The sequence below is a fragment of the Melanerpes formicivorus genome, unplaced genomic scaffold (genome assembly GCF_026170545.1).
Source record: "Melanerpes formicivorus ecotype bairdi unplaced genomic scaffold, bMelFor1.0.p_v2 SCAF_51, whole genome shotgun sequence".
Lineage (NCBI taxonomy): Eukaryota > Metazoa > Chordata > Aves > Piciformes > Picidae > Melanerpes > Melanerpes formicivorus.
In genome coordinates this window covers 2,483,652-2,509,924 of record NW_027142403.1, presented here as the reverse complement: position 1 = coordinate 2,509,924, position 26,273 = coordinate 2,483,652, and the positions used below count along the sequence as shown (strand labels likewise).

The window sequence follows — 26,273 nt, the reverse complement described above, 5'->3', positions numbered from 1 at the left end:
GAGACCTTGGTTTGGTTTTCCTCTACAAAGCAGATTTTCCCCCAAGTTGGGGCAGGTTGATCTTTGCCTCAGCTCTTCACCTGCAAAACCTGAGTGGCACTTCCCTGCCTCCTTGTGGTGCTGAAGGTAGAGACCACAGGTTTGCAGGCCCTTGGAAAACCTCTTGGATAAGGACCACAGTTGGTTTCAGCAGAGAGCCTTCTGAGGCATTGGTGGCCAGGTGGGAGGCTCTTGTGGTTGCCTTTGGGCATGTTGTCCCCTTCGTGGTGGGTGGATGTGGGCTGTGTAAGGGCTGGTTTTGATTTGGGGGGTGGGCTGGTAGTGCAGCTGTAGAGAAGCCCCTCAGAGTGTTGACCCTTGGGGAGTCTAGCATAGGTAGTAGTGCTGCAGCTGCAGTGGATTTATGGCTCCAGCCAGTGGTGGTACAGAGAGGCCATTGTAGTCCCAAGTACTGTAGGGTGTACATCTCGAGCAGCATTGGCTCCTGGGTTGGGTTCCCCCCTCCATCCCTTCACGTCTAGCTTTATGAAGTTCCTCCCCTTAAATTGCAAATTTGGCCTTATCTTCAAAGCAGCCCTTTAGTGCCAAGCTTTTAAAGGTAGGGAGGAGGCAAGAGCAAAAACATCAAATCCATTAGCAGCCCAGTTGCCAGAGAAAATGTTTTTTAAAACACAATCTGAACCCTTAGTGTTTGAGCTCCGAAGCCAAGCTGGAATACAAGCAGGGGCCTTGTCCCTGGAGAGTCGCAGCGCTGGGAGCGCGCTGGCACAGGCCACGCAGCGAGGATCCTTGTGCCTGCACGCACACAAACAGACAATTATTTGGAAGCCAATAGTGTTCTGGATGCTGAATAATAATTTACTTCATCTCCTGCCTTCTGTCTCAAACTGCTCCGAGCTGTAGCTGGCATGCAGAGCGCTCTCGCTGCTCCAGTCCTCCGCCGGATGGCAGCCCCCGGTGGGGCAGGAAGGTGCTGCTTGCCTGCGCAGTCCTGGGCCGTGGGTGGTAAGGACAAGCTTGCCCCGCTTTCTCAGAGCTTGCAGCTGTCAGTGAGGGATTCCTTTGGGCCCCATGAATGGTGATGGGAATGTGATTTTCAGTATTTTTTTTCCCCCCCAGAAGAAAGCTGCTTTTTTTCAACAGCCCAAGCAGTGTCAGATTGAAGGGGGGGGTTGAGTCCCAGCATGAAGGGATGTTTTCAAAAACATGCTGGGTGGGATTTTTCAGAAACACCTGGAGAGACTTTAATGATGTGGTGGAGAGTCCATGAGACTAATGCACTGAGAGGCCAGCCAGCTCTCCCCTCACTTTTAAGCACAGTGTCATGCTTGGGGAGGGTCCCACTTGTCACCACTCTAACAGCTGCCCAAATTAGTCCTGACCACCTATGCCTGTATAGAAGTGGACTCTATTTCACAAGTAGCAATCATGCACATCTGGGCTTGCAAGCAGTTGAAGTGCAGCTTTGAAGCCAGAGCCGTCTGGGTAGAAGGAGAGCAAGATGGCCCAATTAACCAGCCATTATCCGTAATGGGGTCTGAAACCAGTGAGGAGTACTCTGTGATTGGCTTCTTCTGGGGCCTTGTGGCATAGTCAGACTACAGCAGAGCTGTGGGACCCTGTCAGGATGAGGGTTTGACATCTATTAGCTCTTGAATCCCTATGGAGACTTCCCAACCCCTCATCTGGCAAAGCTGGGTATCTGGCTTGTAGCCCTTAGCCACCTCTGGACCTGAAGACTTGTAGGTTGAGAGAGGACTGTCAGAATCTGGAACGTGTAGGGCTTCTCAGAGAGGCATGTCAGCTGTTCTGGATGAGTCCATCATCACTGTTATCATCATTCTGATGTCGCTCTTGGGATATCTAGGACTGGCCTGAAGGGAAAAAGTCTGTGCTTCCTAGCAGATGAGGAGCAGCTCTCCTGTTTGCATGCCAGCTTGTTCATGAACATTTCCATAATGCTGTAGAGAAAGAGTCCAAGGCAGCATAGTGGCTATCTGCTTTTGAAAATCTTGCTGCTTCGGGTTCCTGAGCTGCTGGTAATGTTGCAAGAGGAGTTCAGCATGTTGCCACCTCAGCTCCATACCCTGTCAGAGCTGGCTGCTCACCCAGCAGTGGGGGAGAAGGTCTTGGGATCATGGTCAGCTCTGCTCAGTGACCATGCAGGCCATTAGCTCAGTGGCAGGTGCTGAGAAAGGGAGGTTGTTACCAACATATGGACCTGGGTCTGCTGGAGCATGGATATACTCCTGTCATGGTAGGGATGTGAGTAGCCAGTTTGTGGAAGCATTAGAGAGGAGCAATTTGATTTACATGGCTACAGCAAGGCAAGCCAGCTCCATCTCATCAAGCAGGCACCAATCTGCTGGTAAGACTTAGCTGTACTTGCTTGGTATGAATATAGCTGTGCAAGCTGTGGGATCCTGCTAACTGCACCATGAAAGGTGCAGAGATGTGGTGCTGATGGTTTAGCACCAGCCTTGGTAGAGTCAGGTAGTGGCTGGGCTCAAAGAAATCTGAGGTATTTTCCAACCTAAACAGTTCTGTGATTCTGTTTTATGATCCTGTGAAGCCTGTTGTCTTTTGTGGGAGCAAGGGGTAACTATTCACATCATGGAGCAAGTTAAGCAGGAACATACTTGTCCAGTTGTCCAGTTTTCATCATGATTGCCCAGACTGCAGATCTGGGGAGGAGGGAGAAGGAGCACCAGGAGAACGCCATCGAGAGCAAAGTGACAGGCAGTGTTTATCGCTGATGCCTGACCTTTGCTCTGCCTTATAATCTGTCTCCTCTGGGATAGTTTTGGGCATCCCTAACCTCTGAGCCACTTCAAAGAGCCACCATTAAAAAAATTTCCCAAACTAGTGACCAAGCAAACAAGCCAAAAATCCAGCAGCCACAAAAATGTGAGCATAACCCAGCTTTTGCTTAGCTCTAGCACTGAAGATAAGTAGAGGTTTCTTAACGTTGCCTCTCTGGATAAAGGCCTGAGAAAGACCTGTCACCTCATTTTCCCTCATTACCCTATTCCAAAACCTAAATTACTATTTGTGTTACAGTTATGTCTACGAGCTCTAACCAAGGCTGGTACCTGGCTATGTTGGATGTCATGCTAATAACGTAATGGGAATAGTTCCTACATCCCCTTCTAAAACAGCGGGAGAAATGCACCACAGGGGGTAAAAACAGAGCATGGAAAGGATGTGCTTGCCTTGGAGTGACACAGGAGGTCAGGACTGGAGCTTAGTATAGACCTTGTGTTCCTGTGCTCCATTTTCCACCTTGCTCTGCTCTTCAGAAGAGAGGGTCGGTGTTAAGCATCACTAGGGCTTGACTGAAACTTGTCTGCCTTGGAGCTGGAAGTTGTCCATAGCAGAGTCTTCTCCTCCTTAGCCTACAGGTCACATCAGTCAATAAAGAGTGGTGTGGCTTCATATGCTGTGGTAGGTGGTTGCCCAGATGGGGTACTTGGTACTGCAGGTTTTAGCATGCTGCTGCTGCTGTGGCATGCCTTAAATTGGAACAAGCAGCTGGTCACACAGAGCAGAAGCTCCATATGGACACAGTCTGCAGAAAGGAGCCAGTTATGACTTCAGTTTGCCCCTGCCAGGTAGTTTTAAGTTGTGCCATCATGCTTTGAAAGATACCTGGGAGAGCAGAGCCAGTGCCATAAGAGTTTTGCTTGCAGCATGTAATCTCAGGTTAAAAAATCTCATACTACGTGTGCCTTCTTTCTCAGGAGGTCTGAGACTGCTCCTTCTGCTCTGGAGGCACTGATTTTCAGTTCACAAGCCAAGGATTAAATTCTTAGAGATGCTACTAAGGTCAAGTTCTTGGCTTGCACTGTGGCCCAGGTGGAAGAGAACACTTTGCTCATCTCTTCATGGTCGGCACAGAGGTATCTTGTGCTATAGGGAGTTGCAGGGTTACAAAGAGCTGCTCTTCTTGAGAGCTGCAGGCCCTGTTGAGCATGTGGCTAGGGACACACAGGAGTACCTGAATGCTAGCCTGACCCCAGCAAGCACAGGCATCCCAGCGTGGAGCAGCTGTGTGGACACCAAAAGCAGGGTATGAGCAAAACCTGACCTGATGGGGTAATTGGGAACTACCTGTCTAGAGGGCTAGGACTGCTTCAGTGAAACCTGGGCAGGGTCCTTCCTTCCTCCTTTCTTGTCTGACAGCAGCTTTTGGGGAGCAGGTGAGGATGCACCTGTTTGTTTGCAGAAAGCTGTGGACAAACTCTTCTGATGGGCTGCTTGTGGCTGTGCCCTGCTGCTGTCTCAATAACAGCCTGAATTACAATTGGAAGCTTTCTGCTTGGAAGAATGCTTTGGAACATCATGTTTTTAATGGCACTGATGCCAAGGGCTCCCTGTGGCTGGGTGGAGAGATGACTCCTTGTGCTCTGCAAGGGAGAGGCACCTATCTGAAGCAAGTCTCCTCCATTATGCAAGTGGGTTTGATCTGCCCTCTGCAAGCTAAATAATTTAATTATGGAAGAGATCTTAGATGAGATGTTTGGACCTTTGCAGTTTCTTCCTGGCTCAGTCAGTTCCTTGGGAGTGGAAAGGTGGTGGGAGATGCCAGACAGCTGCACGGGTATGGCTTTTTCATCTCTGTTGGTCTCAGGTGCCCCTGTCCTTGTGCATGAAAGACCTTGTGCAAGAAGGCCCCAACAGAGCCATTGCCTTCATTTCTGTTTATCTGAATTACACAAGTCATGGCATGGAGAAGATGCCCAGAAACAGTTTTATGCTGTCCCATCAATCCTTCCTTGTGCATGAGGAAAATAATCTCTTTCTCTCTCCTAGCACCCAGCTTTGTGAAGGAGGCACCTTTTTTTTGTCCCCAGACCCAACAATGGGGAGGGACAAGCTGCAAGCATGGCTCTGTTCTCCATGTCTGTGTTTCTCCCACAGGATGTGGTGGGGGCCACCACCAGCCCCTTGCTCTCCACTTTCTCCCTGTTTTCTGTCTTTTCATTTCCCCTCCTCTGAAGATCCCTGTGCCGCCAGCAGCAGTTGCCAATGCTGAGAAAGGCTTGTTGGGCCATATCCTGGGTGCCCCTGTCCTTACTTGTTTTGGGGAAAGCTGATAAGGAACAACTAGAGGTGCCTCCTCAGGCACCAGCCCACTGCTAGAGAAGTGATCCCAGCCCTCACCAACCCGGGGCGAGCTCAGGGTGCTGGCATGTCGGAGCGGGTTCAGGGAGCCCTTGCCCGGGCACGGTGGCTGCCTGCAGTTGCAGGCAGGGCTGCTGTCTCCCCAGAGGTTATTCTGGAGAAATACCATCCTTGAAAGGAGAGCCATGTCTCTCTTGCTCTTCTTTCCCCCTGGCTGGTAGATTTGGGCTCAGGGGTTCAAAGGCAGTGTTTTCAAGTCTCCGACATTGTTTCCGGTCTCACCACATTTTGTGAGCTGGGAGAGTGTTGTGGTGACCTGAGGAGCCCAGTGGGGCCAGCAGACATGGTGTGCACCAAGATGCCAGCATCTGAAAGGGGCTCATAAGCATTGGGCCAAAGCAATGAGCTGTTAATGAGCCACAGATTGGCAGCTGTATCTGGGAGCCTGCTGCCTTGAGCTTCTAGAGCTTTCTGCCAAAGAAATAGATGAGTAAAAGCTGGTGGTAGGTGAGTGTTGGGAAGGAAGACCCTAAAGTAAAGATCCTTGGAAAGGCAGGTCAGGGATGGACCTCAAGAGATTGCCTCTGCCAGAGGCTACTTGTGCTTTTTCTGAAGGGCTCCTTAACTTGGGGGCTGCAAAAAACCACCCAAACCAACTCATTTTCCATGTAACACTTCTGATAGGTAAGCACAACAGAGGTTTCCCTTTGGCTTTTACAGTGAAGGCTTTCCAGAGGCTTTGCTGGGTTACAGAGCCCCAGAGGCTGCAATGCATGTGTTTCCTTCTTGCATATGGAAGGATGCTTTTGACAGATGTTTGTTATCAGCAGAGCAGAGGAATAGACAAGCTTCAGCTGCTGAGAAATGCTGAAGAAAATTAGCATTGCTTCCCTGTTGGGTTTGTAGAGGGAATTCTGGAAGCCAGTTTTTTTTTGGTCCCATTGTTACAGTTTATGTTTATAGAGTCATAGAATCATTAAGGTTAGAAAAGACATCTAAGATCAAGTCCAACCTTCCACCCAATATGTCCATGACCACTAGACCATGTCCTGAAGTGCCACATCTACTTGCTTCTTGAACACTTCCATGGATGGTGACTCCACCACTTCCCTGGGCAGCCTGTTCCAATGCCTGGCAGCTCTTTCAGTAAAGAAGTCCTTCCTGATATCCAACCTGAACTTCCCCTGGTGCAGCTTGAGGCCATTACCTCTTGTCCTGTTTTAGTACATAGTTCCTCTCTTTTCATGAGAGACTGTTAAATCCTGCAGTGTGTTGTGGACGTGACTGAAGGAGAACAGCTTGCTTTATCCGTCCCAGGGCAGGGTGTGCCAGCTGCACAACTGGATTTAAAATCATGGAGCCACAAAATGATGGAGTTTTAGGTATTCTCCAAATTAAGAAGTGGTCAATAATTTCCCTGTTGGTAATTCTGTGATTGTATTTCCCTTACATAGCTGCATTTTCCCAGTGCTACAGGGAGGGGGGGAAAGTCCTCCTTCCCTTTCACTTCTAACATTGCATTTGGGGCCTGAAAAAAAGTGAGTGTTTAGCATGATTTGGAGGGTAGGTACTGACTGAAATGGTCTACAGATGACTGCAGTGGGTAGTGAAAGTTTAGTGGTGTTTTTTTTCCTAGGGATGTTTAGTGCTGTGGGACAGTCACTGACTTTCCTTCTCAACAGAAGAGCGACAGTCTCTGTAAGCAGTTAAAAGATAAATGTCCATGAGGCAAAGGATGTCTTGTGGTTTTGTAGAGTACCTAATACTGAGATTTTTAAAGGATTCTCTGTAAAATAAGAGAATCAGATACTCCTTATGTTCCTTCACTGGATAGCAATGAGGTAAGAATATTGGGAAGATCCAAAGAGTTTTACATACTTCTTTTTTACCCCCCTAGTAGACAAATGAGCAAATGACAAATGATTTGCTGGGTTGTCCCACACCACTGCTTGGAGAGGATAGTTTGATCTTTTCTGTGAAACTCCTACAAAAGCCCTTCAAGCAAAGGTGGGTTTTGTTTGTTCATCTTCATTAGAAAGGCTTTGAAAATCGGTAAAGCCATCCACAGCACAAAATCTTCGTAGTCCTTCGTAACAGAGGACGCAGCAGACTTCTTGGCTTAGCCTGCTCCTGGGGCTTTTAAGAATTGCTTGGACTGAGCAGTATATGTTAATAGATTCACTTTGGAGAAGATTCATTTCTGCTTCTCCTGTTGTCACCCCACAAAGCCCAGGGGCTGGTGCCACTGTTTCTTCCAGTGCTCATTCACTGCTTACGGTTTTCTCCAAAAATCAGAATCACAGAATCACCAAGGGTGGAAGAGACCTCAAAGGTCATCAAGTCCAACCTGTCACCACAGACCTCATGACTAAACCATGGCACCGAGTGCCACATCCAATCCCCTCTTGAACACCTCCAGGGATGGTGACTCCACCACCTCCCTGGGCAGCACATTCCAATGGTGAACGACTCTCTCAGTGAAGAACTTTCTCCTCACCTCGAGACTAAACTTCCCCTGGCACAGCTTGAGACTGTGTCCTCTTGTTCTGGTGCTGGTTGCTTGAGAGAAGAGACCAACTCTCTCCTGGCTACAACCACCCTTCAGGTAGTTGTAGAGGGCAATGAGGCCACCCCTGAGCCTCCTCTTCTCCAGGCTAAACAACCCCAGCTCCCTCAGCCTCTCCTCACAGGGCTGTGCTCAAGGCCTCTCCCCAGCCTCGTTGCCCTTCTCTGGACACATTCAAGTCTCTCAGTGTCCTTCTTAAACTGAGGGGCCCAGAACTGGACACAGTACTCAAGGTGTGGCCTAACCAATGCAGAGTCCAGGGGCACAATGACCTCCCTGCTCCTGCTGGCCACACTATTCTTGATGCATTATATCTTATATTCTTATTCTTATATGTCTTATATATTCTTATATATCTTATATATTCTTATATATCTCATATATTATTATATGTCTTATATATCTATGTAATATATTCTTATATATTTTATATCTTACATTCTTGATGACTTGTATCTATATCTATCTCTCTCTATACATTTAAAACAAGGACTGAGTTTGGGGGTTGGTTGGTTTTTTGTGGGTTTTTTTTTCCTTCCCATATTCTAGGGCACATACTGACCACAGTCATGTGTTTGTTTTTCCTCTCTTACATCCAAATGGAGACACATAACAATAGGCTGGGGAAAAAAAAAGTACTGGAAGTGATTTGGTCATGAATTTGTTTCCTTTTTTGGGCTACAAGGAGCGGATTAGCATTTGGGTGAAGAGGCTGGGAGCTGAAAGCCATCTCTTCACTTCCAAAGCTGAAGGGGCTTTAAATGGGCACCATACTGTTAAAATGTACTGTAGAAAAGCAGCCTTTTGGGGGCCAAGCACTGCTTCATGTCCAGAGCATGATGCTTGGGTCCCTTTTCTCAGCTGCTCCCAAAACGCTATTTGCTGCGTATGTAATAGCAGAGTCTTGTGTAACTGCTGCTGAAGGGTCTTGGTCTGCCCCTGCCAGGCAGAGACAGGCTAGAAGAGAAATGCCACCTCTTGTATTAGGCTTCTTCTGAAGTGGGAGACTGCTTGCTTTCTTTCACAGACTGTTAATAGGAGGTGGTGGGTGGTGGTGTGTTTCTTACCGTATGTAGGATGTCACCCCAGATGATGATTTTGAATGTTGTCCATGGCCATAGAAAAGTGATTGCTTTCTAAATGAAATTGACTATGCTGAAGGCCTGGGAGCTGGTGAGAGGTGGGATGATCCACAAAAGGGGAAAACTGATCAGAGTGCCAAGGGGCTGTGTTCTGTTGTTTTGCTCCTGAGGAGCAGGGCACAAAAGCATTTTGCAGATGGGGCTGGAAGATTGTTCTGAAGTGTCTGGGTCTTGGGAGGTGGTAACAGGGCAAATGAAAGGTCATCAAGGAGGAGTAAAATTAATGAGTGATTGCTTCATTGGTCAGAAAGGTGGCTGTAAAAATCTCAACCTGTACAAGCAGGGGAATCTTGACATTCTTCTGATGGTTCAATGGGTTTGGTCCTTACAGGAGAAGAGCAAAAGCAAACGGAGCTTAGGCATACTGGAGAGAGAATGTGGTCTGATAAAGGCTAAGCTAGTAGGTAAAGCTTTCAAATTGTCAGGAAATTTCCTGAATATTTATTTCTTTATGGCTTTGCTGAAAGTTTTTTGACCAGCTGTGTTTAAAAATATAACAGTAATGAGGTACTTCAGAAAGGAGTTCATCTCTTCCTCTCTTTGCCATGCTGTAGAGCACCAGCTGCTGGGGAGTCACAATGGTGTAGCCCTGCACTCTACAAGCTGAAGTCACACCTAGGGAAGCCAAACTCCAGAGGGAAGCACTGACCTGAGTGGCAGTCCAAAGGGATGCTGGAGTAATGACCTTTGGCCATCCTCCAGAGGTAGCAAGTTCAGCCTGCCCAGCTCATCCACAAATATCCCTGATTCCTGCAGCCCCCCAAGCCACTGGTCCTCAGGGCAGCAAGACCAAATTTTGTCTGTGCTGGTCAGGGAGGGAGGCCTTGAACTGTCTCTGACACCCACAATGGGGAAATGCTGGAATGAGGAGGAGGGGAAACCAAGGGCTTTTGTTCTGAGGGAACAAAAAACATCCTCTGCATGTCCCTGGGTTCAGCTCTTGCAGACTTCAGATTGGGCTGGTTTTTTCTATTGCTTTTAAATGCTTCTTTAGCCAATGTGGGGGTTTTAGTTGATTTTATTTTTGGTTGGAGGGTGTCTCTTTGGGAGACAGTCAGTCAGGAGCTCTTCTTTTGGCCCATCCAGCTTATCCATAGAGCATGTACAAGCCCTCTCCTCTGTGCTTATTTCCTCTAGGATTCCCCATGGCTTTGCAATGGCCAAGCCTTTGTGTTAGATACTCAAGGTGGAAAGGCCAGCATAGGCAGGCCAGCTGTGCTGTGTCCTCCAGCCCTCTGCCAACGAGGCCTCACTGCAGGGTGGAGGAATGCTGGTGGGGCTCCAGCTGTGAGAGCTGTGAAAAACTGTGTGGTGACTGGAATGGAAGAAATTGTCTCTTCTGGCAGTGATGGAGTGGCATGTGGTAGGCTGGAAAGATTAAGCAAGTAAGGTTTGGTCCTAGGTGGATGATTGTGTGGAGAAGTCTTGTCTCCTCTAGACCTACTAGTTTCAGCTTCAAGGTGATACATCACAAAAGTCTCCTCTCCCTTCTTTTTCTTTTTCCACCAGTGGTAGCTAATCAAGATTCAGTTCTAATGACTTCCCTCTACTCTCTCTGCTTCCTCTGCCCCTGCCCCACATATGCCTTTTCTTATTTTTTTTTCTTTAATGCATTTCTGTTTGGCAGGAGTTGAAACACAAGAAGTGCTTGGACCAAGATGAAACCAGTGGAGGAGCATATTGGGCAGTGCAGTGCTTTGTTCTGAGCGAAGGGGGAGAAGAGGGGGAAGCGAGGGGGGACGGGATGTCATTTCCCAGATGGGGACCCTGCCAAAGATGTTCTTGCTTTGGAAAGCAAAGAGCAGTATCTGAGGCTGTACCAGACTTAACCCTTTGTCCTCACACTTCTGCCATGCAGGGAAACACTGAAGTCCCAGACCTAAAAGAGGACTGTGTTATGTGGCCCAGGTGACCTGAATGGTCTCAAGCCAAAATCTGCTGTTGTGACTAAATGCTAGCAATAGTTCAGTGTTCTGTTTTGGAAACCAGGAGTGAATGAGGTATCTGTACTCCTTTGCCAGTGAGGGTCCAGAACCAGTGTGGTTGCTCTTTGAAAAACAAAATCAGCATGTTCTTGACAGTCAGGACCACCATGCTGTTTCCTGCTCTGTCAGAAGCACCTGGTGGGATTTGGGAGGCTGTTGAACTCTGCTTCAGCTGTTCCCTTCAGGAGGCAGGGACTACTTTTGCCTTATGATATGCTTGGGAACACCTTGTCCTTTGACCAAAGGAGCCCTTTGCTGCTGGACCCAGGGCAGCAGCAAGACTTAGCCCCCAGGGTAGCTCATAGTTGTGCTGGGGTCTGCTCGGAGGTCACAGTGGTGTTTCCTTCTCTCTGTTATCAGCCAGGCTCTTGTGCAAGCAAATTGCACTATTGGAGGGTGTGGGGTGTGGAAGACCTCCACAGACAGGTACTTCTGACTGCCTTGGGCCACAAACATTGCACAGTGCATAGGCTGCTGAGTTAATTGCCCCAGCACTGTTGCATGGTGGCAGACTGGCAGTGAGGACAGAGTGAAGCAGAGAAGAGGAAGTTAAGGCAACTCTGTCTTTTCATTAAGACCTTTTCCAGGTTGTAAATGCTTGGAGCACTTGTGTCAGGACTCCAGACCAGGTTGTTTTTCTCCTGGTTAAAAAATTGCAGGGGTTTTGAGATACAGTGCTGGGCTGTTGGTTGGTATGGAGACCCAGCCTCTTCAATCTGGATGGGATTCTCCTGGGAGGGACACAGAGCTAGAGGCAACCAATGCTGTATGTGTAAAATGCACAAAGTCCCTTTGTGTAAACTTCAGGCAGTGTCACTATTCCCACTAACTAAACCTGAAAACTCCTTTTCTCTGTCTGAGGAGGTAACAGCTCTCCTAACTTCCCTCTAAACCTCCTGAACATGAACATCATTTTTACCTCCAAAGAAGGTCTCAGTGACTTTGGGCTGAAGACCACAGACAAGTACTTCTCAGCAGATTTGACTGCAGCATGTGAATTTTTGGCCACTTGCAGAGTGTGCCCCTGGCCCCAGACACACCAAGGGCTGGCTATAGCAGCAGTACTGTGGATACATTGGTGGCCAGTGACTGACAGAGAAGTGATGCATCCAGTGCTGGCCTTGATACATGCCTTATGTCTTGCACACTTCTTTCTAGACAGCCAAGAGAGGTCTGATGTGTAGGAAATGAACATAACACCACTGTGATGTCACCCACCAGGATGAGGTGGGGGAGAATAGGAGCATGTGGACAGAAGGTCTGTGTGCAGAATTGCCTCTGATGGTTTCAGCTTTATTTTTTGCTATGGGCAGTCTTGGATTATTTCCCATGGAGGTCAGTGGATCTGACTGGAAATTTCATGTACACATTTTACTGCACAGCATGTCTGAACTGGAACATTTTTCCTCTTTTCTTGGCCCCCTTAAGTCATCCATGTAACCTTTTCAGTGGTCTTGCAAACCATGGGTGGGAGGCACGGACCAGAGGCTGGGCACTAGGGTGGGAAGCAGGAGAGCAATGTTTCCCTTCTCTTGTTCAGTGCTACATAGCACCCTTGGTTTCAGGGCTAGGATCAGCTGACTTGCCCTTAGATCTGTTGTGTTTGGCCTAGGTCTCTGGTTCCTCATAAGCATAGTAAGTGCTTTTGGATCATAGAATGGTTTGGGCTGGAAGGGACCTTAAAGGTCATCTAGTTCCAACCCCACTGCCATGGGCAAGGATACCTTCCACTAGATCAGGCTGCTCAAGGACCTGTCCAAGCTGGCTTTGAACACTTCCAGGAAGGGGGCATCCACAACCTCCCTGGGTAGCCTGTTTCAGTGTCTCACCACCCTCACTGTAAAGAATTTCTTCCTAATAGCCAGTCTAAATCTAGCCTCCTCAATCTTCAGTCCATTCCCTCTCTATCACTACATGCCATTGTAAAAAGTCCCTCCCCAGCTTTCTTGTAGCTCCCCTTCAGGTACTGGAAGCTTGCTGTAAGGTCTCCCTGGAGCCTTCTCCAGGCTGAACACCCCCAACTCTTGCAGCCCTGTTCCCATAAGGGGAGGTGCTCCAGCCCTCTGATCATCTTTGTGGGGCTAGAAATAAATGGGTGATACAGGTAGCTGTTGATTATTTTGCATTGTATTGGAGGACTCCCTTCAGCCTGGAGTTTGGCTTCATTTCATTCACCCAGGTGGTTGCATGTGTGGTGCAGGAAAGTGTCTGCTGAACCCAAGCAGACCACCATACCCACACCTACCCAGGCCTGCAAGTGCTGTGCTGACTGGAAATATTTCCAAGGCATGAATTGCTCCTTGTTCATGTAACCTGGTGGTGGGTCTTCCCATGGCAGCTCAACCCCTTGGCTTCACTTGTGCCTTCTGATTGACTCGCTTGGCCTGTGACAGCTGATCATGGGGCACTTGCACGCGGTGCCACATTGACTCTGCTGCTTCTCCTTCTCTGTTTACTTAGTTCTTGGCAGCTGCATGCTTGAATGTTTTCTTGACAAACACTTTCCCTGGAGTCTGTGATTATAGGTTTAGTCTGACAAACCCCACTGAATTATCCTGTTTTCTGTTGTCAACAATCTCTTGGTTGCTGTCTCCCTTAACCACAATATTGTGTGTGGTGTAAATTCACATTGTTCCCCTTGTAATCAGCCTGCCCCTCCCTGCTTGGTTCAGTTACTGAGGCTGTGTCCTCAGGATGCTGACATCTGTATTTTACTGATCCAGAAATCCTGGGGCAACCAGGAAGCAGTACAGATAATAGCACTGCATACCTGTCTAGCACCTTTCATCTGAGAATCTGAAATTATCTGACTCATGTTCTTCTGGTTATTGCTTGAGGTTTGCTATTCCTGTTTGTGCAACCTGGGAATCTGAGACACAAGATAAGGCTATGTTTTGTCCAACAGATGAAGAAGCAGTTCCAGAAATGTGGTGTCATAACTACCATGACTAGGTTTTGTAACACCTGATTTAACCCCCAAAAGAAAGAGATCAGAGTGAATTGGTTGAGCAACACTTTATTTGTGGTGATCCATGGCCCATTAAATTCCACCCAAGAACAAAATGGTAGTGGCAAGATTTCTCCAGGGTAAGTTACCTTCCTTGGCTACATGATCAGGGGCCCATAATGTAATTGACAGGAAAAGTGATCCAAGCATTGTGTCTTGTTAGCTGTTTGGTGGCTTGGAGTGGTGCTGAGGGACAAGCATTCACAGTGTACCAGAGAGGGGAAAGATCTTGCTCTGTTTCAGGGGTGCTAGTGAGACTGGTGAAAACATGCCTGCAGGTGGTTGGGTGATCAGCTTGGACTGTTAACCTGTCTGGCCTGTTTTGGATGAGGTTCAAGACCAGGTAGGACACTGCTGCTTTTCTTACTGCCTCCAAACACAGCTGAGGACCTTCCAAGCAAACCTGGGCTGGTTTATGGTTTTGGGTGGAAACCACAAGCAAACCTCATCAAATAGCTGGGTTCTACCCCAAACCGGGCAGAGTGCATGGGCTTGCTTTGTTTTGTTTGGAGATGACTGAGAGAGGAGGGAGATGGAGGGAAACCTGCGTGTATCCAGAACTGATGGGCATCACATAGGTTCCTACAGCCTGCAATTGCCATTCCCATTGGCTAGAGCAGTCTGGTAAGAGCAGAATAATGCCTGAGCTTGGGTGTAAGAGGAGGGGTATTGTGTCTGAAAAGGTTCCAGAAAGAGACAGCTGAGAGGAAGAAACAATCAGCTTTAAATAAACGTTGAGGAGGAAGAAGATTAGTGTGAATGTATGTCATCAACACACATCAGCTGAGGTGATGGGGAAGTAGTGTCAGGCTGTCCTGTGCTCTGGCACCTGGTGTGCAGGAGGAATAAGAAGCCCCTGTAAAGAAAGGGGGAGAATGGCAAGCCCTGGGAGGTAAAAGCATACTTATGTTTCACATGTTGCATCAGAACACATTCATTTTGCCCAGGAGGGAGGGCAAGCAAGGACAGTCCAGCTTGCTGGGAAAGGGCTGGGGAAGTGTGATGCCGAATAGCTCAGGAAACATTGCCGTGGACCTGTCTCTCCGCTCCACACCCAGCACAAGATCAGCCCCTTTAAGTACAGACCCCCTTAAGGGCTTTGTAGTGGAGCCACATTCTCTCACTGAGGCCAGAGCACCCCCAGCTCCCTGCCCTACCCCCTTCTCCCCTTCCCCCCCCTCCCCTGTGCCTTTATTCGTTTTTCAAACACCGTATGCCAAATCCAACTTCACAGCTGGCTCTGCTCCATGTGTTTGTTTTCTATGCCTGCGCGGCGCTCGCCAGCTCTGCTTGCGCTGTGGCTCAGAGGTGGAGGTTTTGGGGGGGAGCTTGTGAGCAGGGGTGGTGGTGGGGAAAACAGGAGCAGGCTGCTGCTTTCCAAGCCCTTATTTGTTTAAAGCTTAAGCCTGTTTGAGAGAGCCTTTTTGGAGTGAGGGGTAAGTGGCAGGGGCGGCATGCGGGGGAATGGAGAAAGTAAACTGTGCGTCAAAGAAAGCAAACTTTGCAGCTGGAATTGCTGCTGGGCCTTATTGTGTGAAGGGCCTGGGGAGGTGCCTTTGGCTTCATACTCACTCTCAACATGACTGTTGAGTGTACATGGGCAAGGGTGAAGAGCAGGGAGCTGTCACCAGTTCTGTGCTGTGCCCCACTGGCGTGGGCACTGTTGCAGAGCTAGGGGACAGCCAGGTGAGCTGCCCTTCCCAGGTTCTGGGGCAGCAGTGTTTTGCTATTCTGTTGTTTTGAGCATCCATTTGCAAGAAGGGAGAAACTAGGTGTTCACAGATTCATAGAATGGTTTGGGTTGGAAGGGACCCTAAAGATCATCTAGTTTCAACCCCACTGCCATGGGCAGGGACACCTCCCACTAGACCACCTCGCTCAAGGCCTCATCCAACCTGGCCTTGAACAGGGGACCTGCATAACTGCTCTGGGCAACCTGTTCCAGTGTCTCACCACCCTGCCTTGCCTATCTCTGCACGCAGATGCAGGGTCTTGATCCATCTCCTTCCTATGTTTGGTACACTGTCCTCAACTAGACTGTATTGTTTTGAGAGATGTGTTTATGGCTGGGATGATAAGCAGGGCAAATGATGTATAAGAAAAGTCTTTTTAAAAGCCCAAGAGATGTGACTGTTTGCTTTTTATCTCTGGGGTGGGGGAAATCTGTCACCCATCCAAAGACTCCGTTCCAAGTGTGTCCCCCATCATGTTTTGCCTCCAGGTGGGCCCTATGGCATTTGGGGGGCAGCACAGTGGCTGCTGGTTACAGCATGAATGAGGGCAGTGGCTCAGCCTGGCTTCTCCTAGGTGTTTGTCCCTGGCCAGACCATTTGCTGTGGGCTGTCATTTCTGCCCCTTTGTTTTGCTGGCCTCGAGCTTCCACTTGTGTTTTTTGGAGAAGTGACACGTCTTCTAGGGGAAATTTGTCCCAGCAGAGTCTCTTAGAGGCTTTTGACCTGCTCCCATACCAAAATGAGTATTGCTAATGACAAGCATTTAAGTGCCAGCTATGGAGAGTAAAAGCTCCCATTTATTCCCCAATTTATGAAAGGAAGGAAAGAAAAAAAACCCCAAACAACAAAAACCAAACAACAAAAACCCAACCAACTTTTAAATACCATCTTCAAAGGGCAAGAAAAATGAGCCTGTGCTCTTTTGCATCCCAGCAACAAGTCATTGCTGAAAAGAGTGCAAACGAGAAGGCAGTTTCTCTTTATGGGGGTGATGGGGATGTCTCTAAAGCCAGCCATCTGGGGATTAAACTTTGCATTGAGGTTACTGGCGAGTACTTTGTCCTGTCTCTTTTGTATGTTCTTCTGGATTTTGATGTCAGCTGTGTTAAACTAGCCTCGTGCTTGTTAATGCAGCTTCTGGGCCTGCTCCCACTGAAGTCATGGCAAAGATCAGGCTGGTTTTGGAGGCGGCAGAACCGAGTCCTCTGTTAGGATCTTCTGGAGGCCCTGTGGTAGGAAGGGTTTTGCCCTGCTGCCGGCTCGTGGTTAGCATAAGCTTGGTCTGGTTTTTTTTCACTTCAGCAGTTGCAGGCACCCCTGCCCTTCAAATATACACTGGAAGAAGGCTCAAAAGCTAGGAAAGCTACCAAAGGCTTTGCTCTGCTCCACCAGTAAAATTTCCCCGTTGCAGATTTCCCTAAGGAAGGCTTCACAATGTCCCTGGCAGTTTCTGTGGGCTTGTTTGGTTTGGGGAATTTTTGTTTCTGTGTTTATTTCAGGCTATTGTTCCCACTTGGCCATGGACAAGATTTTTCTATTGTTCCTAGACAAAGATGATTTTATTTTTCTAGGGTCGGTTTTTTTCAGTACTGAAAGGTAGATTCATATTGAAGCATATAAAGATCTGGGCTGCTTTCAAAAAAGCAACCACAGCTGCTCTCTGGCTTGTCAGCCACTGTCAACAAGAGTTTGAGACCTGGTTTGAAGGTAGCCTTGGCCAACAGACACTCTCAAATGCTCCCTGCTTCCCAGGCACTCCTGCAGCATGTCGTGCAGCTGCTGGCTGGTGGTGTTTATCTGGTACCTCACTCCTCTCTGCTTTCTGCTTTCATGTTCTACAGATTCTGCTTTCAGAGAAAGGAGTGTTTCATCTGGTGGTTACCAGCATGAATGGACATGGTGATACTTGTCTGTCCTGTTGCAAGGCTGACCCTATCACATGACTGATGATAAAACAGAGATGGGTAGCTCCAGATCACACCTTTCCCATGATTTGTGGTCCTCCTTCCCTGGGGCCTGTTCTTGACTACTGATCCAGCTGCAGAGAGGCTGTGGGTGCTCAGTTGGTAGTGCATAAGACCCTTAATGGGAAGGTTGTGAGTTCAAGCCTGCAGTGGGCAGTAGTGTCCTCCCTACTCTAGTCATGAGGTCTGTGGTGACAGGTTGGACTCGATGATCTTTGAGGTCTCTTCCAACCTTAGTGATACTGAATGAGCATATTAGGCAGCCTGGGCTGTGGGGTTTATAGCATGGCTGCCATATCAGTAGTGAAATGCTTCTTTTGGCCAACATGGTGGTGTCCTGTGGTTGGGGGGTGAGAGTTGGCTGGGTGTGTATGCTCCCCAGGAGCTGCTGGGGGAAACAATTTAGAGATGAGCAAAACCAACTTTAGAAGAGAGCATCCTGCTCTTCCTGTAGAATGCTGCTGTTTCACTGGGACCAGAGCATACTATGGATCTGCATCTGTTGATTCAAGTTTTGTCTCGGGGCAGGATGGAGTTTCTGGTGAGAGCAGGAGTGGTTTTCCCACTATCACAAGTAACTCACATTTAAACAAAGTGGTAAAGTGGCAGCTGGGGAAAGAGACTTGCCAGAGATGTGGCAGTCCTAGGTGACAGCCTCTGCTTGAGGAAGGCAGGGCAAGGGCTTGAGCCTGGGCACACACATGGCAAGTGAGCCATGGCATTCATTGCCTGCTGAGACCCTGGTACAGTGGGGACAAATGCAGCACAGGGAAGTTGACTAAAATCCCCACTCCTCCATTTCTCCTTTCACAGCTCCCTCATCTCTGTTGAATGTTCCTGTCTTTTCCTTCCTGCCACCTTTATTCCCCACTCTCCTTTGGTATCTCTCAGGGCTTTTGCCCAGCATTACTTTCCCTGTGTCTGCTGGGCCTGCCTTCTCCGACCTCTTTGTAACCCAAGAGGCAATTAGAGCCTTAGCCTCAGACTTTAAGTTTTTGTTGTTTGGTTTTTTTAAATTTATTTGTTTGGAAAGGATGAGAAGGGAAAAACAAAAGCAGTGCCCTGACTAATGTAAACTAGCCACAGGCACATCTGTGCCTGCGTGATGACAGGTCCTGGTGGGAAGTGCCTGTCCCTCTCAGTGCTCTTCTCCACTGCAGTTGCTGACAGGGAGGGGGAACAACCTGATACCCAGCTCATGCTGGAGTGGGATTCAGTGCCCTGAAGGCCAGACCAGAGCTAGCACTTGCTGCCCACCCTACAAGTCCCACCGCATCAGCCCCCAGCAGAGCCAGCCCCTGGGCTTTCCTTGCCCAGGTGCATGCTCTCACTCATTCCCAGCTCCTTGCTACATGCTTTACCTCTTTGTCTAAGAAGGAAAATGTGTACACAGATGAATATTGTTACTTCTTGTTATCAAACATCCTGAAGTGAGTAAGCTCTTTTAGCCACTGACATGAAATCTGTAGGACATGGGATTGTTTTCACTCTGTTTAGTACAGCATCTGGCTACTGCACTGACCCTGATCTCTGGCTTTAGTTCTGAATGATGAAGTGGGTGTTGTTTTCTCCTAATGAGATGTGATGCTGCATGCAAGTAATACAGTGCAGTAGATCCCCTGCTTCTAAGACTGAAGGTCTGTTTTCACATCACACTTGTCAATGAGTCGCCTCCTCTGCAGTGTTTCTCACCACGAAGATGCAATGTTGCCCCCTTGCAAAGCCTCAAGTAAGTTAGGCTTTCTTGCTGCACCATGGGACATGGGGCAAACTGAAAGTGCTCCAGGGCGTGTAACTGAGCTCCACAAGTGTGTGGCTACTTCGATGTGGTTTTCTGAGGGGATCTTGACCCTTTCTCCTAACAGCCTTGGCAGGAGAGTAGGTTTAGCTGCAACTCTGTGTACACTTGGTGGGTGTCTCACAGGACACACAGGGTGTCTCATTACAAGCACTTTTGGTAGCTCTCTGACATTTGACATTCAATCTGGGTGCACGACCTGCACCCCTTGAGTAAGTGCTGCAGATGTGCAATCCCTTTGGGAGTCCTCAGCTCTTGATGTTAGTTGAGAAGCTGGTGAATCTAGGAGTGGGTCAAGGATGAGAAGGATGGTGAATGTGGAAGAAAAGTTGAACTAAAGTTATAACAGCTCTCCCAGGTTGGGACTGAAGTTGGACTGAAATGTTCTGATGGGAGAGGTGTCCTCTCCTGGCCCCAGGGGCAATGCCAGCGACTGCTGTGGGGCTGCTTTCCCCCCTCACACACTTGGGAGAAGAGGCCAGAGAGCAGCCAGCAGCTCTGGGCTTGTTGCAGCAACAACATCTGTTTCCTAGGTGCACTTTGTTTCTGAAGAGGCTGCGCAGCACGCTCCATCTGCGCCCTTCTCTTCTTGTGTGTGTGTCGCTTGTGCCGTGTTGGGCAGACGAGGACACAGGCTCTCAGGGGAGGCCAATGCTTCCCTGGGAGGACCCTGCGCCAGCCTCTGTGCCAGTGCTGCCTCTTGGGCTCTTTGCACCCAAAGCAGCATTGTCAGCATCTTGACAGCTGGCTGGCTGCATGCTTATTAGCTGCTACTTTCCCCTTGCTCTCCACCTCTCCTTTGCCACCTTAACCACCTCCACCCTCCTCTCTCCCTTCCCCCTTCCCACTTCTGCCCCACTGGCCCTTCGGGAAGCCCCCAGCCTCTCCAGATTAGAGCTCTCCAGGGACTTGGTCCTTTTGAAAGGAAGAAGGGGGGGGGGGGGGGGGGGGGAGGAAGAAAAAGGGGGGAGTGGAAAAAAAAAAGGGGGGGGGTGTGCTAGGGGGGAGAGGAGGAGGGGAGGAAAAAAATTTATTTAAAAACAAAAAAAAGAGAGCGAGAGAAAAGAAAGAGGGGGAACAGAAGAATGAAAACAGACCCAAGGGGCAATAGTCCCTCGAGCCATTTCACTGCATTACAATGAATATGGACTCTATTAAGCTCCGTTCTGCCTGTTAGTGTTTCCCAGGGCAACACAGCTCCCATATGGCAAGCATGCAGCAGATTAGGGTAGGCCTCTGGGCTTCATTGAGGGCCCAAGGCTTGACTGGCAGTTGAACCCCATCCTTTCCCCCCCCCCTCCTCACACTTGACACTGCTTGTGTTTATCTAAAGCGAAAAAGGCCGGGGTGGGAGAAGGGGGCATTTGGGGGGTTATTGTCCCGGGCAATGGGAGAGGGCAGGGAGAGGGATAGGGGGGTGAGGAGGGAGGGAGGTGGGATGGAGGAGAAAGGGGGTGGGGGGTGCAGCCTCTCATACATATTCAGGAGGGGTCTTGAATGGGCAGAGGAGAAATAAAGCAGATGGAATTCATGTTAAAGAACAGCCACAATCCACCCTCCAAAAACAAGAAGAGAAAAGCAGACAGCCTTAAAGGAGCGTAGGGAGCAGCGTTTATCCAATTAGCAGGGTTGTCAAATTGAATTTACTCAGAATGGAGGGGAAGCCGGGGGGGGGGGGGGGTGGAGAGAAGGAGGGAAATTAAGTGTCTAGAGCTTGGGGGGAGCACAATATTGAAGAAAGGACGCAGGGTTTCTTTCTTTCTTATGCTTTAGCCTTGTCTTTTCAAGGGCTAGAGCTGTTTCGGGGCACACCGAGGGGCAGCGAATGCCAGCGCGCATACCGCATTGTAGCGTGGGGCTCCTCTCCTGCTTGCTGCGGGGAAATGGTGCCATATCCCACAGGGCAAGGCCATCCTCACATCCCCAGCCCACCTGCAGCGGGGCTGTCTCAGGCTGGTGGGTCCAGCCGCTCTGGGACCACCGTGCCACAGGCGTTGCCCAAGGCCAGCTATGCTGACTGTGATGCCACACCCTGGTGACACTGGGGGGCTGGTGGCTGGCATGAGAGTCGCATTTCTTTCTTCAAGCCATCTCACGTTCGCTGGCTGTTGAAATGCCAAAGTGAAGGGGTTCACTGGGGCTCAGCAGTCAGTCTATCAGTGCCAGCTGGAAAGTGGCACTCATTTCAGAGGGACCGTTGGATGGAGAGGTGCCAAAAACCACAGGCGCTGGGTCTTTAGGGGGTGCAGGCAAAAGTCAGGCAGGCAATGAGAAGGCTTTGTATCCTGTTGCTAATTTGAACCCAGCATGCCCAGTGCCCTCCCTGGTTATAACCACAGGCTGCTAGGGAGAGGAGCTGCCCAGGGCAGTAGCTTCATCTTGAGAAAGACCCCCAAATATGTCGCAAAGGTCACTGTGTGTTTTGTTTGGTTCATTGCTGGTTTGGTTTGCATGAGCAGTTCTGTTCAAGCAAGAACTGTTTTACCTGCAAGTTTACTTTTTTAGAGAGATGTCTGTTGCCACCGAGTCACTCAGGATTTGCTTGAAGAAAATCTGTGGTTCTCTTTTAGGATCTCCCAGCACCCAAGCACAGTTTGTGGCTTGCAGGCAAACTTGCTCGTCTGTGTAGGGATGATGGTGCCATGCTAGGTTTTGCGCTGTATATGTTCTTTCTCCCAGTTGTGAGCTCGAATTTACCTCAGGCTTTCTCTGTTGCGGCTTCTTGATGGACTAGCTGAGCTCACAAGCAGCCAGTAAGAGAGTCCTTTTTGTCTAATCACTTTAAAAAAGGCGGGGGGCGGGGGCACCTCCTCACACAGTTAATCAAGGGCTGTGTTAACAGAGCTAATGCACTCTGAAGTCAGGAGCTTTCAGAGCTGCGGGGAGAAGCAGTCAAGCTTTTATTCCTGTTTGCACATACACTGTGCTACCTCCTTGACTTTAAGCATGGTGGTGTAGCATTGGATGCTGCCTCCTTCTGCCCCCTCCTGACACTACCCACTTCCCATTTGGCATTCTGCTGCTGCCTATGGAATCTGCACCCTCATCTCTGTTGTATGCCTGTACTGTTACATGGAAGGGGGAGTGTCTCTCCTGCTGCGAACCTCTCCTTTTCCAAACCCACTCGTAGAGAGTGAGTGTTAACTTAGTGGTGTGAAATTAATACTGTGGAGTGGAGCTGGGAGTTTGGTGGAGGTTAGTTTTGCTCTCTGGAATGTTACTGTTTGATAATTTTGGGACAAACAATCAGGAGTGCCCAGGTTGAGTTCCATACCCAGGAGTGATGTGGGGACTGAACAGCTGACCTGCTCAGGTGTGCCACCTGGACAGAATTTCCTCAGCTAGAGGATTACAAAGTTGTGTGGTGGCCTGTTTTTGAGAGAGGCACGTAAGATTTGGGATCCAAGAACAACTTGCCTGATGGGTTAGAGATCCAGGTCAGAGAGCTTTTGATTTCCAGTCCTGCCACTGCTTTGCTGTGTAACCTTGGGCCAGGTTAGCTTCATTTTTGAGTCTTCAGATTCCCTCATTTGCAAAGCAAAAGGGGGTAATGTGGCCCTCTTCTCTTTTGCATTTTCAGAGCTTGAAGCTCTATGGAACAACAAAAAAGCCACTGTCTTGTATTAAAAAGTAATGATTGCAAGTAAAACTGGCACATTGTACTGTGTGAGACATTGCTTTTTCTGCAGAGCTTAAGTGTCAATGTATAACACAGAGAACTGGGAGTATCATTGTCCCTACTTGACCTGTTGGAAATGGAGACCAGCTGCAGTGAATTCTCCAGAGTCACCCAGGGTGTCCCCAGCTGGACCTGAGTCGTAGCAGCCTTTGCCTTGGTGCAGATCAGCCTCTTCCTATTCCTGCTGTTCCAATCCTGCATGAGGAGAGGCTCGCAGTCTGGCCGCTTGACACAGCCCCAAACCACCTTTGTGTACGTTGTCCAGTTTGCCCCATCTCCCAGCCTGCCTTCATTTCCCCACCTCCAGCCTACCCACAGAGCTGGGCTGTGTGGTGCAGGGATGCTGCCCCGGAGCTGGGGGCTGGTTCCTATTTGGGAGCCTTGTAAATGACAGCATGGCAGTAACAAGGGCTGCTTGGCTGGCCCTCGTTAAGCAGGAGGGGGCTTGGAGCTGTGAGCAGCATTTCCTCAGTAAAACCTTCAGCTTCTAATCACCAAACACCTCTCCTGCTGCCAGCCCTTAATTCAGATCCCTTTTTCCTTTCAGGCTTTATCACCCACCCCTGCACCACACACCTTTCTTCCCTTTTATATCTTCACCTCTGGTTTCTCTTTCTTGCTCTGCTCCCTTTCCAGTGCCCTCCATCACTGGGGCACCACTGGGACTGCAGGCAGGGGCCTCGGTGGGCTTAGGTCTGTGGTGGGAAGCCAAGCCGACAGATTTTACACCCCCACCACCTCTCCATATCTGATGAAGCTCTTGTTAATTCTGTTCTCCTAATGGCCCCTCCTTTGATTTAGTGGGCTGTCTGAAAGGGATTTAGAGCTCCACGGACAGGAAATTGTTATTTTAACCCAGAAGGAAAGAATTACAAATAAATAAACAATTTTTGTTTTCCCTCCCCAATTAAAGCTCTTTAAATTACTTTTAACTCTTTCTTTTCCCAGATAGCAAATAAGCATGAGCTTTCAGGGCTGCTGGTGTCAGTGGCTGCAGAAGTGTTGGCAATCAGAGATCACAGAATCATTTCAGTGGGAAAAGACCTCTAAGATCATCAAGCCCAACTGTCAACCCAAGAGCACCGTGGCCATTACACCATGTCCCAGAGTGCCCTGTTGTAGTGTACCTGCCTTGCAGAGAGGAGGCAGCAGAGCAGGACCCCATCGTGCAGTATCACAGTATAACTAAGGTTGGAAGAGACCTCGAGGATCATTGAGTCCAACCTATCATCACAGACCCCATGACTAGACCATGGCACCAAGTGCCACGTCCAATCCCCTCTTGAACGCCTCCAGGGATGGTGACTCCACCACCTCTCTGGGCAGCACATTCCAATGACGAATGACTCACTCGGTGAAGAACTTCCTCCTCACCTCGAGTCTAAACCTTCCCTGGCACAGCTTGAGACTGTGTCCCCTTGTTCTGGTGCTGGTTGCCTGGGAGAAGAGACTAACCCCCTCCCGGCTACAACCTCCTTTCAGGTAGCTGTAGAGAGCAATGAGGTCTCCCCTGAGCCTTCTCTTCTCCTTGCAGCCCCTGGCACAGCCTCCTGCCCGGAACCACCAGCTCTGGGAAGGCAACTGGAGGGCCTGGGGCCTCTTTCACTCCCCAGCTCTACTGCCTCTCCCACTGCACTCCACTCTGGTGCTCGCAAGGAGGCCAGGGCAGATCGAAAGCTGCCTGATTAATAAAGTTCCTTGCTTTGCACTACTGCAGGCTGCTTAAGGGCAGCATTGTCAAAAGAGGTCAGCTCCCATTTAGGCATCGAAATAAGTTGGTTGCCTATTCAGGAGAGCTCAGCATGTCAAGAACTGAATGCTTTTGAAAATCTGGCTTCAATTGTGGAAGCTGAGCATTTCGAAATCTGGCCCTGGATCCTAATAGCCCTTTTGGAATGGATGTTTTCATTCATTTTCCTCATTATTTTTATGCTGGCCGTTTACTTTTTGTACTTCACTCAGCTGTGAAAGGAATGGCCACATGTCCCTGTTCAGAGCTGAGACTCTGCCTGCAGCTTTGGGGAGGTACCATACACTTGTTGCAACACACCTTCTTTCCTCAGTCTTCGCTCAATGCTCTTCAACTGGCCCAGGGCCTTGGCCAAATTTTTTGCTCTCCCCTTTTCTCTCCCCACCTATTGCCCTTCATCTTTTCACAGACCTGAAGGCAGCCAGTTTAGTGGTTCCATCGATGTGCTTGGGTGGTCCCAGCTCACGAAGGGTCCGTTACACATCTCTGTGCCTTTGGCTTTGCCCGTCTGGCTAGAGGCTCTGCGTGATGCAGAGCTGCAGGGAGGTCTGGTTGGAAACATCTTTGCCTACCCCCTCCCCCAGCATGGGCTCCAAGGAGCAACTCTCTTCTGTCCAACATTTTTCCATCCTGCTGCCAAACCCATCCAGATAGAGGGAATGAGTCAGTTTTGCTCTGTAAGCTTCCAGCGCTGAGGAACAAGATGTTAAGTCCTGCTCCAAAATGTTTCTTCTACACTGGTGGAAGGCTTTCTGTCTCCTGAAATAAACCTTTTAGTGTGAAGTATTTTTAAGCCTAAACCACCTCAAAGTCTTTTTGGGATCAACTTGCACATCAGCAGTGATGTCAGTTTTGGGACTTTCAGGCCTCATGCACTTTTATGGTCATGGTCAGTGGTGATTTGCCCAAGATGGCTGTGGTATAACAAAGGGTGCTTTGGTGGCTCTCTCACATGGAGAAATTAACTTGAGTAACCCAGACTGGGTAAGAAGAAGACTGATAAGAAGACTGGATGAGGCACTTGGTGTTGATTAGATGGTGTTGGGTGATAGGTTGGACTTGATGATCTCGAAGGTCTTTTCCAACCTGGTTAATTCTGTATTCAGACAGTCTCCAAGTCAATAGCTAAAGGATCTCATGTAACAGCATGTGCTGGTTGATGGGGGAAACTTCAAAGACTCCCTTCTGTCCTCAAATGAGGGAAGGATGAGGTGTGTGGGAGGGAAGTTGCTCTCTTCTTGGTTTGACACTGGAGGGTACCCAAGGTGTCAGATGTAATGGGTTTGTAGAACGACAGTATGAGTCGCTGATCTTTCTGCCTGCCTTCAGAGTACTCCCAGCCTGATGCACGTTGGCCAAGCTCTGTGCATGCTCCTGTCTGCCTGGAAGCCATACTGGGGCATGCCAAGCTTGACCTAGTCTGTCCTAGCTCTCAGTAGGGCTTGTGGCCTCACAGCTACACTAACCATGACTGTGTGACTCCTGGGAAAGACCTACCTTGCCTTGAGCCTGCTGGGTAGGGTGA

The 26,273-nt window shown here is 49.1% G+C and overlaps 1 protein-coding gene across 4 annotated transcripts in view; it reads left to right on the top strand.

The window, feature by feature from the left end:
* Positions 1-929: 929 nt before the first annotated feature.
* Positions 930-26,273, top strand: part of BOC (BOC cell adhesion associated, oncogene regulated) — a 54,051-nt gene continuing 28,707 nt past the window's right edge. For all 4 annotated transcript variants that reach the window (XM_068160609.1, XM_068160607.1, XM_068160608.1 and 1 more), the window contains exon 1: positions 930-1,005. In XM_068160609.1, coding sequence (XP_068016710.1) covers positions 945-1,005 — 61 coding nt within the window. In that variant the 5' untranslated portion in view covers positions 930-944. The remainder of the gene's footprint in view (positions 1,006-26,273) is intronic.